Raw genomic sequence first — 14,023 nt, forward strand, 5'->3', positions numbered from 1 at the left:
AGAGTGAAAAAAAACCCTCGCTCCCCTCCCCCTCAAACTTTTTGGCAGCTGGATTTGTGCCTAGGGCAAGCAGAAGCAAAGGAGGACCAGAAGCCAGTTCCTTTGAATGCTTACCACTCATCACCAAGCAGAGAAAACTTGTACCAGCTAAAATTCCCTCTTTTACTGAGCTACAAATAGTACAGGAGCTCTTTCTTCCTCTGCATCTGGTCATCCTGGATGTAACTCTTCTTGCTTCCACCCCTTTGCAAAATGGTAGGATGAACTTGACATGACGCAGGCGACATGTGGGGTGTCTCTGATTTCTTCTTCTTCTTCATCTTCATCATCATCATCATCATCACTTTCCTGCACCATCGGGGGAGAGCTGCCTTAACCCTTTACATGCAGGCCCATAGTCTGGTAAAATTCCTCCCAGCAGCTTTCTCACTCATGGTCCCAGTACCTTTTCCCCTGCAGGGATTCCTGGGTTGTTGTTGTTTTGGTGGGGGTAGGGGCTATTTCTAGAGGGCAACGACCCACAGGGAAAGGGTTAAGTGTCATCACCTCCCTCACAGCACTGCTCCTATTAAATACAGCTGCAGGAAGCAAAACACTTTTTACAAGATCTCCTGCATCCTATGTAGCTTGGTCCTTTCTTTCTTCCATCTCTCCCCCAGCCCCGGTTCTCCTTCCCACTCTGCTTTTCTCCTCCTGCCACACTTTCCCCGCTTGCTCACACGCCCACACCACTCCCAAAATCTCTGTATGAATTGAATGCGGCACAGTTCGCAAGCCTCCCTCCCCTGTCGCCAGCAAGCCTGTTAATAATGTGCTTTGATGAGGATAATAGCTGCTGCCTTATTACCCAGGCCCTGTCCATCCTGCAGCCTTGGCCCATGCAGAGCCCTGGAGAGAAAGTGGGAGGTGATTGGCTCGTTAGAGGGCTGCCACACACACTTGAGATAATGCTGCCATTTCTGCTCTCTGTGCCGCCTTCTTGTTACCTTTTCGAATCCCAGCACCTAATTCTACTTGGAATATTTCCGAAGGGGAAAGAAAGAGGAGGGCCCCTGTGTGTCACTGCGATCAAAGTAGCCCATCTCTTGAAGAACTTTCCGCCTCAGGCAGACTTGATCCTATTCTTTGAAAGCTGCCTTCCCCAACCTGTTACCCGCCAGATGTGTTCGACCACAAGTCCCACCATCCCCAGTCAGCATGGCCATGGTGATGATGGGGTTTGTATTCCAACACATCAGCTGGGGAACAGTTTAGGGAGAGCTGTTCCAAGGAAAACTAAGATAAGTTCCCATTATCCTCGCTTCTCTTCCAGTATTTCCTTGATCTTGTCTATACGCTCTATGTACTCCGTGGTACTCCACCAACTCACACCCACCACGGGGCTTATCCCCCGAAACTGTGCTTTTAAAAAGTCTCTGACTTACTGCAACTTTTCCCTTTACTCCAAGGTTACGACCTTCTTTGCTTTGTCTGTCCATGGTGACTTCGCTTCCGATTGAGGCTGGGGGCATTTCAGGGGTGGATTGAGGCCCAGGGTAGGTCAGGGGACGTGCAGGAAGGCCGGGCAGAGGGCAGGGCTGCTTGAGCTGAATGGCTGCTGGTGCTCCCTGGCTCTTTCAGCTTTAACTGTTGTGATGAAGAGGGAATTTCACCAGGTGCTGCATGCATACAAATGACCCCTGCTGAAATTCCCTTCTATGCAACTGTTAAATATACAGGAGCCCTGTCCTCTTTTTCATATGGTCACCCTTGTTATGTTAGAATAAGTCATCTCTACCTAAATATAATAATATCGGGGTTGTTATGGTAAAGAGCAAGCCAGATGTATCAAACACTTCTGGTGGCATTACCCCCATGGCATTCCTAAAGATCCTGGGCAATATTTACCTATTTACTTAATATTTATATTCCATATTATATTAATTTAATATTTATGTCCCACATTTCCACTAAAAATAGTCCTCAAGGGGGTCAGTAATAAAATACAGATAAAATGTGGAATTATAATTAAAACATAATCATAAAAATGGTAATTGAAACAAATGTATTAAAAGCACAGTTAAAACACATCAAAGCAAAAGGAACAATACCCATCAATTAAAACCGACTTCACCAAATGAGTCCGCTTAAAAGCCAAAAAGCCTATCTGCATAAAAACGTGTTTTGCCTACTAGCAGAAGGATAACAGAGTTAGCCTAGCCATTTCATATTTACGAACCATTTATTTTCATGTGGCTTGAGATACCATTCTCACTTCCAAAATACAAGTTTAAAGTTTTCTAATACTAAGGTAAAAACTAGGGGTGTGCACGGACCCCCTGATCTGCCCCGTGGGCCGATCTGAAAATTTCGGATCAGGCCCGCTCCGCTCCGCGCCGCTCCGCCCATAGTCCGCTCCTCTTTGCCGCGGAGCTCCAGCTCCGAATCAGAGCTCCGCAGTGGAGGGGAGTGGCGCCAGGTAAGGGACCAAGGGGGAGGGGGGCCTTACCTGCATCCGTCCGCGGTCCCTTGGCTTCTTCAGTTGAGCCCGTGGCTCAACCAGGAAGTCTGGGCCGTGCGGCCTAGACTTCCTGGTTGAGCGGCGGGCTCAATTGAAGAAGCCGAGGGACCGCGGACAGACGCAGGTAAGGGAGAGGAGGGGGGGTTTACCGGGCCCTGCCGCTGTCGCCGCATGGGTGACAGCCACAGCGGCAGGGCCCGGTAAACCCCACTTACCTTTCTTGCGGAGCTCCGGATCGAGGCGAAGGATCCGCCTTCACCTCGATCCTCCTCGCAACGCTCCACCGGCCCCCCAATCCTCTTCGCCTCCACTTTAAGGGGAGGCGAAGCACCCCGCTCCGCTTCTAATTCGCCGGTCTGATTAGAAGCGGAGCACATCCCTAGTAAAAACATATGGAGCTTTTTAAGAGCCGTCACAACAGCTTTTTTTTTTTAACCTGTCGTGAACTTGTCTTCACAAATAGCACTGCAGATATATGCATCGGCAAGTGAAATGCTGTAGCAGTGAGTTGCTTCACATACCAAAGATGTCCTGTCATCTTATGGCAAGCAAGTTCTATTTAAAATGGGGAGAAAGTAAGGCACAGCTCTGCATTTATCTTTCACCTGACAAAAATAAAAATAAAATAAAATTTGATAACATTTTAAGACCAGTTTCAAAACTGCTGTGGGGATGTGGGAGTAATTTATATGTTGGTGATATCTGCTACAATAGCCAGGAGATATTCACCAGGACCAGCTTTTCCCCAGTTCAGTCTGAAAGCCTACAAAACTATTTTTCACCCCTAGACATTTTGTCAGGATTGGAGTGGGTGGGTTGTATTTGTTTTGAGGGCAGCAATTGTACTGTCAAACCATCTCTGCAACACTTAAAATATCAATCCTCCTTTACCAATACCATAGGCCATAAGAGGTTTAGACAAATACAAGACGCTGTAAATAAAAATGAAAAGTCATTGATCTTATTTATCAAGTAAACAATCAATTCAATTAGCTTTAACAAGCTGTGCTGTATCAAGAAGTAATCCAGTTTTTGTAACCAGGCCAGTGAAATGGCCCGACTTTAAGCAGATAATTTATTTCTAATCTTCACATATAGTGGAAAGTCTAAAATATAAGAAATGGGGCTTCTGCAGCATCACACGCACAGAAACATATCCACAATACATCTGAATCTCCATTTTAAAAAACAGTTCTCCAGAACCATAGTGGCAAGATCTGGAGACAGAATGAACTAGGCTATTTCTGCTCCATATCAGCGGTGGTCCATCATAACCATCCAATTTCTACATCAGTTGGCATTTAAAAAAGAAAAAGAAAAAATACATGAAAATTCATATGTATTTTTATACACAACCTTCTCTAAACCTGCAACCATTGCATACAAAAATGCACATAACTTCCCCTAGTATATTATTTTTGTACACAATTTTTTAGCCAAGAACTGCATCACAAAATTAGAAGTGCACAGTCCAATAACTGCTTTCTGGTTCCGAAATTAATCCAAGGATTCCTTCACACGGAGCTTATGTAGTGCGACTATGATTGCTTACTGACTGAAGTTTGTGCGTGCTTGTCACAACGTCGTCATCCTCTGGTGCCTCTCCCACTTTTTTTTAGCTTTATTCCTCCATGATTTAATTAACCGAAAATGCAGTGCCAAATGTACACCACCATCAAAGAGCTGGTGTATTCCAGGTTAGTGCAATATTGCAATCTGCTGGCTGTATAAATAGAACATATATTACTTCCCTGCAAAGGAAGCCGCCAAAACATTGCAGAAGGCATGTGTATTTGTGCCCATCGTAATCCCAGAAAGACTTTGCAAGAAGAAAGCCTGGCATGGGATTATTGCTTTAATGTGGAGAAGTCTTTAAAAATGTGGACCAAATGATTCCTGCATCCCTATCTGGAACCCTTTGGTAGCATAAGCCTGTATTGATTACTCATCTCGGGAAAGGCTGCTGTTGGGAAGGCCTGGTGTGATTACTCATCTCTAATATTTCTGTAAAATATTCTTCTTTCACTAATGTTTGTACAAGTGGAGGAGGGTGACAATGTAGAGGGTTGTACTTTGGCTTTGACCATCCTGAATTTCAAGATCCTGCATCTGTTTGTTTGTTTTTATTTGCCTTCAAGCAGCTGCTGACTTCTTCTGAATTGGGATGGATTCGGGAGAGGAAGGATAGTTTTTGAATATGGTTAAGAATATGGGGAAGCCAAGGATTTTGAAGTAGCCGATTGCTCTCCATAGGTTGCTTTCTTAAACATAGATTAGCTCCAGATCCAGATCTAACCATTCTCAGAACAGACTTGTTGAAATCAGTGGAACACATGAGTTATAACTAACTTAAGCTTCATTGATTTAAATGGGTCTATTCTGACTAAATTTAGAACCAACCCATGATCCACGGCCTTGATCAATAAATAGTTTGATTGTGCACATCTCCCTCGGGTCTCATAAGGAAGCCTAGCCTATTTGAAGGAGACATGATCTGAGACCTTTTATTTTGCTACCATTAGTTCTAGAATGTGGTTGTCACGATCTTTCCCCACTCCTTATTTCTACTCTGTGAAAGCATGGAATAGTTTAGGTCTAAAGACTCTTAAAGGAGGTGGGGGAATAAATTCGAAATAAATGCTCTTCTGTGTTAGGTAAAACCATGGTCAGTTGTTTTAAAATACTTGAGCGCCTCCTCGTGGCAAAGAGAGTAAAGTCGCCTGAAAAAGTTTGCAGGTTTTGCAGGTTCTGTTCTTCAGACGGCTCTCTTTTTGGCTGGTTTTGAAAACTTTTGCTCTTTAATGCTTATAAAAACAATGACATATATTCCAGGATGCCATAAAAATCTAATGCTCTAGGGGTTGGTAACAGATCAGCACAATAAGTTGGATCCAAACCTAATCATGCTTAGAGTAGACCCATTGAAATCAAGGGGATCAAATAAGTCACAACTAATTAAAGTCACATTAATTTCAGTGGATCCACTGTAAGTATGACGAAGTCTAGATCCAATCTATTTTGCTGATCAGTTACCCACATCTGAGAGCTTAGGTATAGACATGTGTTTCCAGTTGGACCATGGTGATCAATCAGGAAACGGGAGAATGTGCCACGGACAAACTGGCTGATACCCCGCCCCTGCCTCCCCACAGGACACCCTGCACTTACCACACAAAGGCCACAGCTAGACCTATGGTTTATCCTGGGATCATCCAGGGTTCGCCCCTGCCTGAGCACTGGATCCCCTGTGTGTCACCTAGATGAACAGGTTTGACCCCTGGACGATCCAGGGATAAACCTTAGGTCTAGCTATGGCCAAAGTAAAAGGTGTATATAACCTCCACTTGTCACTGTGGGCAAGTCCACATGATCATGGAGGGAAAATAAGACACTGTGGCTTATTTTCCCTCCCTGTGTGTTGCAAGCTGCCTAAGTAGCTTAATTACCCTCCCTGGGCGTGAATTGTCATGGTGCAGGGAGGGTGGCTGGCTGGGGTGGTTCACAAGCGACCCAACAACCCTAGAGCCAGCCATGTAATTATGTTTATTAGGCGGCTCATAGCCGGGGAGGCTTATTTTCCCTCCGTGATCATGCATGCCCTGTCTGTCATCGTGCAGTTGGATGGGGCAACAGCCACAGCTTGAAGCCGCTTGTGCACCTGTGCTATTGAGGATCAGATGTGCAGAAGAGCACACCTGAACTTTTGAATCAAGGGTGCAGCACCTCTTTCAGCCCGAGGGCCGAATTCCATTTCAGAGGAGCTCTAGGGGGGCGCATTCCAGGGGTGCTGGTGGGGCCCAAGGCAAAAGGAGGCAGGGCCCAAAGCACTGCGACTCCAGGAGGGCTGGATTTGGGCTAGAGATTCTGCACTTCTGTCTTAAGTGGTCAGGTGGGTAAGTTACTCCACCAGTTTAATCTTGATTTCTGTGTCTGTTCCAGATCAACTTTATATTTTTATTCAATATTGTCAGAATCCTGATGACCAAGCTTCGGGCCTCAACCACCTCAGAGACGATACAGTACAGGTATCAACTTCAGGTGGGGAAGGGGGCAGTAATGAAGCAGAAGGCTGTGCTAAATCCCACAACCCAAATGTAGAATGCAGATTTAGCAGGTTCCCAGTCCACATCACTTTGCAAAATTGGTTCTGATCCTGCTAGCCTTAAGAGCACTGAAGACCCAGCCTCCCACATCCCCACCACAGAACATCCTGCTCAGCCTTGGATTTCTGTCTGCCCTGTGACTTTTCAAAGGCACAGGAGCCCTGCCAGAAAAAAAAGGGGGCAACCCTGATGTTTAGCCTGGAGAAGAGAAGATTGAGGGGAGACATGATAGCAGTCTTCAAATACTTAAAAGGTTGTCACACAGAGGAGGGCCAGGATCTCTTCTCGATCCTCCCAGAGTGCAGGACACGGAATAACGGGCTCAAGTTAAAGGAAGCCAGATTCCGGCTGGACATCAGGAAAAACTTCCTGACTGTTAGAGCAGTGCGACAATGGAATCAGCTACCTAGGGAGGTTGTGGGCTCTCCCACACTAGAGGCATTCAAGAGGCAGCTGGACAACCATCTGTCAGGGATGCTTTAGGGTGGATTCCTGCATTGAGCAGGGGGTTGGACTCGATGGCCTTGTAGGCCCCTTCCAACTCTGCTATTCTATGATTCTATGATTCTATGATGTAAGATGTGAGAGTCAGGGCTAGGTCTAGCAAGTATTCAGTATCAGCATCTGATTGAACAATTGGCTCAGCCCTGTCATATAGAAATACGAAGGAAGTGCTTCTAAGTATTACGGTGGGGAACCTGTGCCCCTTCAGATGCTGTTGGGCTACAACACCCATCATTCCTGGCCATTGGACATGCAAGCTGGGGCTGTTGGGTGCAACATCTGGAGAGCATCAGGTTTCTCCAGCCCTGATGTGCAGAGTGCTGTGTTCCCCTCATCACAGCCAGTCCTCACACATCTGAAGTGAATGTTCAAACATCCAAGGCAGAAGCCATGAGTTTTAAAGACTGGCTGGTTGATGGCCTTGATTGCTTTGGCGATAGCTGGTCGAGGTAGTATGAAAAGTTTATGGGGCAGTGGTTGGCGTTAAGGCAAGATAATTATTATTGTGTAATTTCTAAACTGAGCAAAAGTCAACCTTAATCTTGTGGACTAGAAGCTCGGCCCCTCCTCAATCATTCTAAATGTGTGTGTGGGGGGGAGTGATTCTTAGGTGATTGACAGTACATAGACATCATTATGATTGCTTCACATATCCCAGGTTTCAGATGTTGGTATGGGAAATGGATTCTAGGGTTGAGCTTTGGCACAAATGCAGGTCAAATCAGCCCATGCAGCAGAATGAGGTGGAACCACTTCAGACTGCAGGTGAAAGTCTGCAGGATCTAATTTTTGAATGTTCCCCTGTGTAGGAGATTCCCTGCAAGACGAAAACTAGCACATCTGGACAAGAGGTTTTAGCTGTTCTTCTCCCTGCTGCCCTAGTCTTTTGTTTGCAGGGAGTTTTTGTTTTTAATGTTAAAGATCATTCCGAAATGTGTTCCTTCACCCACGCTGCACACTTGGGAGCCTACCACCTCCTATCCACTTCGTTCTGCTGCAGATATAGATCCAGTCTAAGCCTTTGGCATGGGGGGTGGGGTGGCATGGATGTGATGTTCTGGATTGGGCTGGTTGGTAACACCTGTGCTCTTCCTCCAGAAAAGCTGTGAAGGCTACCCTTGTGCTCCTTCCTTTGCTGGGCATTACCTACATGCTTTTCTTTGTCAATCCCGGAGAAGATGAAATTTCCAGGATCGTATTCATCTACTTCAACTCTCTCTTGGAGTCCTTCCAGGTATGGAAAACTCACAGAAAGTAGAACTGAAATGAATTGGAAAGTGGAGGTGATGGGGAAGGTATTTTCAAACTTGAAATGGGTTACAATAATATAAATGCATGTGCTGATTTAATATATTATTTTAATTAGTATTTCAAATTATGGGTCCTGAAGGATTTGGGGTTTTTAGAAAGAAAGAATACAAACACACTGGGATATATGGTTAGGGTTAGAAGAAACTGGCAGATTGATACTTAACATCACTCCCTTAAAATTTGTTAGAAGGATGAATTTCAAATACAACATTTGTAATTAAATAAATAAATATGATTTGAATTTGTTCAATTTTTGTTTGTTTGCTTTGGCTCTAGCAGAAACCACTGCACACCCACCTCCAAGCACCATTAACTACTCATTTCATGTTACCCCTCGCCACATAAAAAGAGTGGGGGAGCTCACACCATTTCTTCCTTTACCATCCTGGTCCTACCAGAGCTCAGCTATAGAACCTGTTTTCAGAGACCATACTGAGTTCTGCAACGTGCAAAGTAATTATAAGGAGTACTGTTGAGCATGTGTAGGCTGTTAACCACAGTCCATCTCCTAAATATAAAATTATACAGTACAATCCTATATATGTGTACTCAGAAGTAAGTCCCATTGAGTTCAATGGGTTTATGTCAGGTACGTGGTAAGTAATGGCAGGTAATTCTAAAAGAGCTATCTGAGGTGCTGAACCAATTTCAGGGATATGGTTGAGCACCTTGGATAGCTCTAGAGTTCTGGCTGGTTCTAAATGAAACCCAGAATGGATTCATATCCCCAAATCAGAGCCATCAGCCTCCACTGCCTAGAGTAGACCTGAAATTAAGTTAGTCGATGTTTTACTGTAAGTATGGCTAAGTCTGGGTCCATCCTGAAGAGTGCAAGGGAATGGGTTGCAGGCCATCTAGTCTAACCCCTCCTAACAAGAAACCCATAGCTAGAGCAGCCCCAATAAATGGCTGTCCAGTTTCTGCTTAAAGGCCTCCATCAGGAGAGAGCCCAACACCCTTCAAAGTAATTGGTCCATTGCCAAACTGCTGTTACCATCAAGTGGTTTCTCATGTTTGACTGAAACCAACACTCCTGTATTCTAAGCCCATTAGATTTTAGTCCGGCCCTCTGGGGTAGCAGAGGACAATTCTTGGTTTAAGGCAGGGCTTGTAGCCCTAGCGCTCATCTTTTTAAACGAAATTAACCACTGGATGTGCCCGGCCACAGGAAACCTGGGGCAAAAGTTTATAGACCGTTTCTCTCTCCCAGCACTTGGCTGACTCTTGCCTTCTTCTTTCTTCCCCAATCAGGGCTTTTTCGTCTCTGTCTTCTACTGCTTCCTGAACAGTGAGGTGAGCCAGGGCTGGGAAGGAGAGTGGGGAGATGGTGGACACCTGGTGGGTCTTCTCTTGCATGCTGCCAGTGGGGTATCCCTTGTGAGGTCCTTTGGAAAAAAATAACTAATCTCTAGCCCAAGGGGTGGTATGTGGGTGGGGGCAATTATTATGGTCAGACACTGATTGCCCTGAGATGGAGTGGAAGAAACCTCAAGTTTAAAGTCAAAGGAGGGCAACAGAAGGGGTGCTTCTGCATGGAAGCGGGAACAAGTTTCAACATCTGGCTGAATTTTTGAAATTGGAATATCAGATGTTCGGCGGTTTTATTTTTAAATATGTTGAGGAACACTTTAAACGTAATTAAATTTCAAGAACGTGTTGGTAAGTATTAACATCTACTTCAGACCTAAGGGTGTATCTGCACTACAGATTAAAGTGTTCTAATAGTCAGGCCTAGCGTTACTATGCTAGGCCTCAGGCAGATGCTGGGGCTGACACCTGCTCTGAACCCCCCTTCTAATCCCCCTCCCCATTTTTAATGCTGGGGCAGACATCTTAAATCCCCACAGTGCCTTGGAGCAGCCTTTGCCAGATGGTTTGGACTACAAGTCCTAGCATTCCTGACTGCTAGCTATGCTGCCAGGATTTCTAACAGAGAATTCTCAGCCCATTGAGAAAATACAACTTACAGATTCTTTGGAGGGAAACGTGGACCGTATAAAACCAATATATATGTGTAGAGTAAATATGCCCCAAGAGCCAATACATGGCACTGTCCTCACGGGATTGTACCACCTCATAATGTAGACAGGAGACCTCTTATTCAAATTTCCGCCATGCCAACATCTCTCTGTATATGGAAAACTGAGACAAAGGGGAAATGGCCGTGCTAGGAACTCTCCATCCTTATGTGATTTCCTATGACCAGACCATTTTTAACTGAAAAAAATCATGTTGCCGTTGCCGTTTCTCTTGCTATCTGGAGCATTCACATGAAGGAGTATCCCCTGAGGAGTTACAACAATTTTGTACACTTTTGTACAACAATTTTGTACAATTTTCCACCTGGTGTTGTCATTTTTCTTTTTGGAAGATTTTACATATCTGCCCTTGATGATCATATGGAAGTAAGGATGGTCATTATTCCAGATTAAATTCGCCCAGAATAAAAGGGTGAATGTTGAAGGCAACATTCACCAATGGATTCGCAAAGCCACCTACGCCTTTAATAACTCCAAAGGAATTGTGTATGTATGTGTGTGACCAAAAAAGCTCCTCCTTTCCTTTCAGTCTTTCCTAACCTGATGTCCTCCAGATGTTTTGGACTGCAGTTCCCAGGATTCCTGATTATTGGCATACTGGCTGGGGCTGATGGGAGTTGAAGGTCAAAACATCTGGAGGGCACAAAGTGGGGGAAGACTGTATTCAAAGAACAGGATCCTTAATCTCCATTGAATCTGGCACTCCTTTCAGGGAAGGAATTGGCAGGTTACCCTTGTTATTTTGTTATGTGTCTCCCCAGGTCCGCTCTGCAGTCCGGAAGAGATGGCACCGGTGGCAGGACAAACACTCCATCCGGGCCCGAGTGGCAAGAGCCATGTCCATCCCCACATCTCCAACACGTGTCAGCTTCCACAGCATCAAGCAGTCAACGGCTCTCTAAAGCTGCCCCAGACTATGGGGCTGATGCTTTGCTACAGTTGTGGGGACGGGGCATGACTTGCCAGCTGCAAAGACCGGACGTTCGCTCCCCTGGAGTTGTGGCTCAGGAAAGACCCCCGAGATCCTCATCCACATTCTGTTGGCCTCTTACAGGAGAGACTGTGTTTGCTTTAGAAGCAAGTGTTTGTGTGGCTGGAATTGAAAATCTTGGCAGGATCCATTGGCTCTGAAACAATGGGAAGTCCAAGGCCTATGACCACCACATTCCATCCTTAGAAGGTGTGGTTTATTTCACTTTCTCATGCCAGCTGGAGCTCTTTGCTCTGTTTGCTTAGATTCAGGGAAGGGTTATCAAATTGCAAACGCTGTGGAAAGAACAGAGGGGACAGATGATTCTCTCTCAAAGTACAAAACCCTGGCATGTCAAATCATCCCCCACTGGAGTTGGTAGACAATAATCAGATTTAAGCAAAACCAAAAGAAGGGATTTTTCTTATAGCAGCAAGATTAACCTTGGGCACTCCTTGCCACAGTGTGCTGAGTTCTCTATTAGCATAAATGACTCTAAAGAATCTGATGAGTTCACAAAGGAGGGATGTGGCTAGTATCCAATAAAACCGAAAAGCACAAACTCCATATTTGGTACAGAGGATGACCTGATGCTGAGGATTAGAATGAGCAAGTAGTCATGTCCTGCTTGTGAACTTCCTTAGGATATCTTTTACTACTACGTGATGATCAGAATGCTGAGTGAACGCCAGCAATGCTGTTCCAATGTTCTTCCTCATCCATTTCAGCAAGTACCAAAGCAGGAGCTGAACAAAGCCTGGACTCTCTGCCTCACAAGACAACAAATGCCCCTCTCCACAATCCACTCAGTCGGTTGCTTGGGTCTCACCAAATTCCTGCTCCTGGAGAGGCCTCTTGAGCCCCGAAGTGGAGTGGGGTATTAATGCATTTGGATTTGTGTTTGTTTTTCATCTCATAATAAAGAATAATACCATCCCAAATTGCATTTTTCTATTCTTCAGTAATTTTAAATCTAGGTTAGGCCATTTTCATGCCTAGGGGAATCTAGCAAGGCTGTGTGTATTCTGTAATATCACTACACATATATAGGGATAACAGCACCATGCACAAAATGTAGGATCCTGAGAAGATCAACATTTTGTAACTTTTGTGTTTTTCCAAAGCAGAGGGGAATGAATGTGTAGGCAGATATTGGGGGATTGCAACTCTCAGCAGACTTTGCCATCATAGCCAATAGTGAGAGATGATGGGTGTTGCAGTCCCCATTCTAGGCCTTTTAGCTGCCAAGACAGATTTTGAATCATATGAATAATGGCTGGGGAAACCGATGGAGCCAAGAAGCAGGGGACCAAGCATGTTTTTTTTAATGGTCAGTAGGCAATGCTTCATTGCCTTTCACCATGATTAGTAAAATAAATGCTAGGCCAATTTGCATCTAGAATTATGGTAGTCAAGAATTCAGCTTCCTCCAGAATTTTTGTTATCATTGAGCAGAAATCTTACTTTGAACATAACATATTGTGCTCCAGATTCAGGCCAAGATCCCTATCAGAAAACAATGGATCCTTCAACAAATTTTTAGCTAGGGTTCACCAGTCACATCCCAGAATCTGCTCGGATATCAGGATCTGTGTCGCTTGTAGACTGCAAGTGATAGAGTGGCTTTTCTCAGCACCGCTGAACATGTGATAGCAATGAAGTGCTTCAGCCAGCCTCTAGGAACAGTTGATCCATTTGTTAACAACTTGGGGGTGGAACAAAGCCTGGACTCTCTACCTCACAAGACAACAAATGCCCCTCTCCACGATCCACTCAGTCGGTTGCTTGGGTCTCACCGAATTCCTGCTCCTGGGGAGCCCTCTTGAGCCCCGAAGTGGAGTGGGGTATTAATGCATTTGGATTTGTGTTTGTTTTTCATCTCATAATAAAGAATAATACCATCCCAAATTGCATTTTTCTATTCTTCAGTAATTTTAAATCTAGGTTAGGCCATTTTCATGCCTAGGGGAATCTAGCAAGGCTGTGTGTATTCTGTAATATCACTACACTACACATACACTTGGGGGTGACCCTATGAAAAGGAGGACAGGGCTCCTGTATCTTTAACAGCTGCAAAGAAAAGGGAATTTCAGCAGGTGTCATTTGTATGCATGTCGCACCTGGTGAAATTTCCTCCTCATCACAACAGTTAAAGCTGCAGGTGCCCTGCCCTCTTTTAAATCTGGTCACAGTATAGCTGCAGTATAGCTCCTACAGCTTTAACTGTTGTGATGAAGAGGAAATTTCACCAGGTGCGACATGCATACAAATGACACCTGCTGAAATGCCCTTTTCTTTGCAGCTGTTAGAGATACAGGAGCCCTGTCCTCTTTTTCATAGGGTCACCCTACCTAGTACTAGGCTCCTAGGAATAGAGTCAACCATTGATATGGGGATTCCATGACCATCATGAAATAGTCTCTTCTGGAATCTAGAAGTTATTCCTAGTCCACATTACCTAACCCAATTTAACTTGTGTAATTTATGACCCACCAAGCCAAATATACAGATCACCAAACTGTGTTTTTGCTGCCTGCCTGTTATTACAGTTAGAGAGGTTTTGTCAAGCAGATTTTTCCTACACTGGTGGGCTGCA

General features: G+C 44.8%; 1 protein-coding gene across 1 annotated transcript in view; it reads left to right on the plus strand.

Moving 5' to 3' along the window:
* LOC134406641 (corticotropin-releasing factor receptor 1) overlaps positions 1–11,426 on the plus strand; it is a 75,609-nt gene extending 64,183 nt beyond the window's left edge. Inside the window, exons 10-13 of the mRNA XM_063138159.1 lie at positions 6,440–6,525; positions 8,206–8,341; positions 9,670–9,711; positions 11,219–11,426. Of these exons, the coding sequence (XP_062994229.1) occupies positions 6,440–6,525; positions 8,206–8,341; positions 9,670–9,711; positions 11,219–11,359 (405 nt within the window). The 3' untranslated portion in view covers positions 11,360–11,426. The remainder of the gene's footprint in view (positions 1–6,439; positions 6,526–8,205; positions 8,342–9,669; positions 9,712–11,218) is intronic.
* The last annotated feature ends 2,597 nt before the right edge of the window (positions 11,427–14,023 follow it).

This window comes from Elgaria multicarinata, chromosome 11 (assembly GCF_023053635.1).
Source record: "Elgaria multicarinata webbii isolate HBS135686 ecotype San Diego chromosome 11, rElgMul1.1.pri, whole genome shotgun sequence".
Lineage (NCBI taxonomy): Eukaryota > Metazoa > Chordata > Lepidosauria > Squamata > Anguidae > Elgaria > Elgaria multicarinata.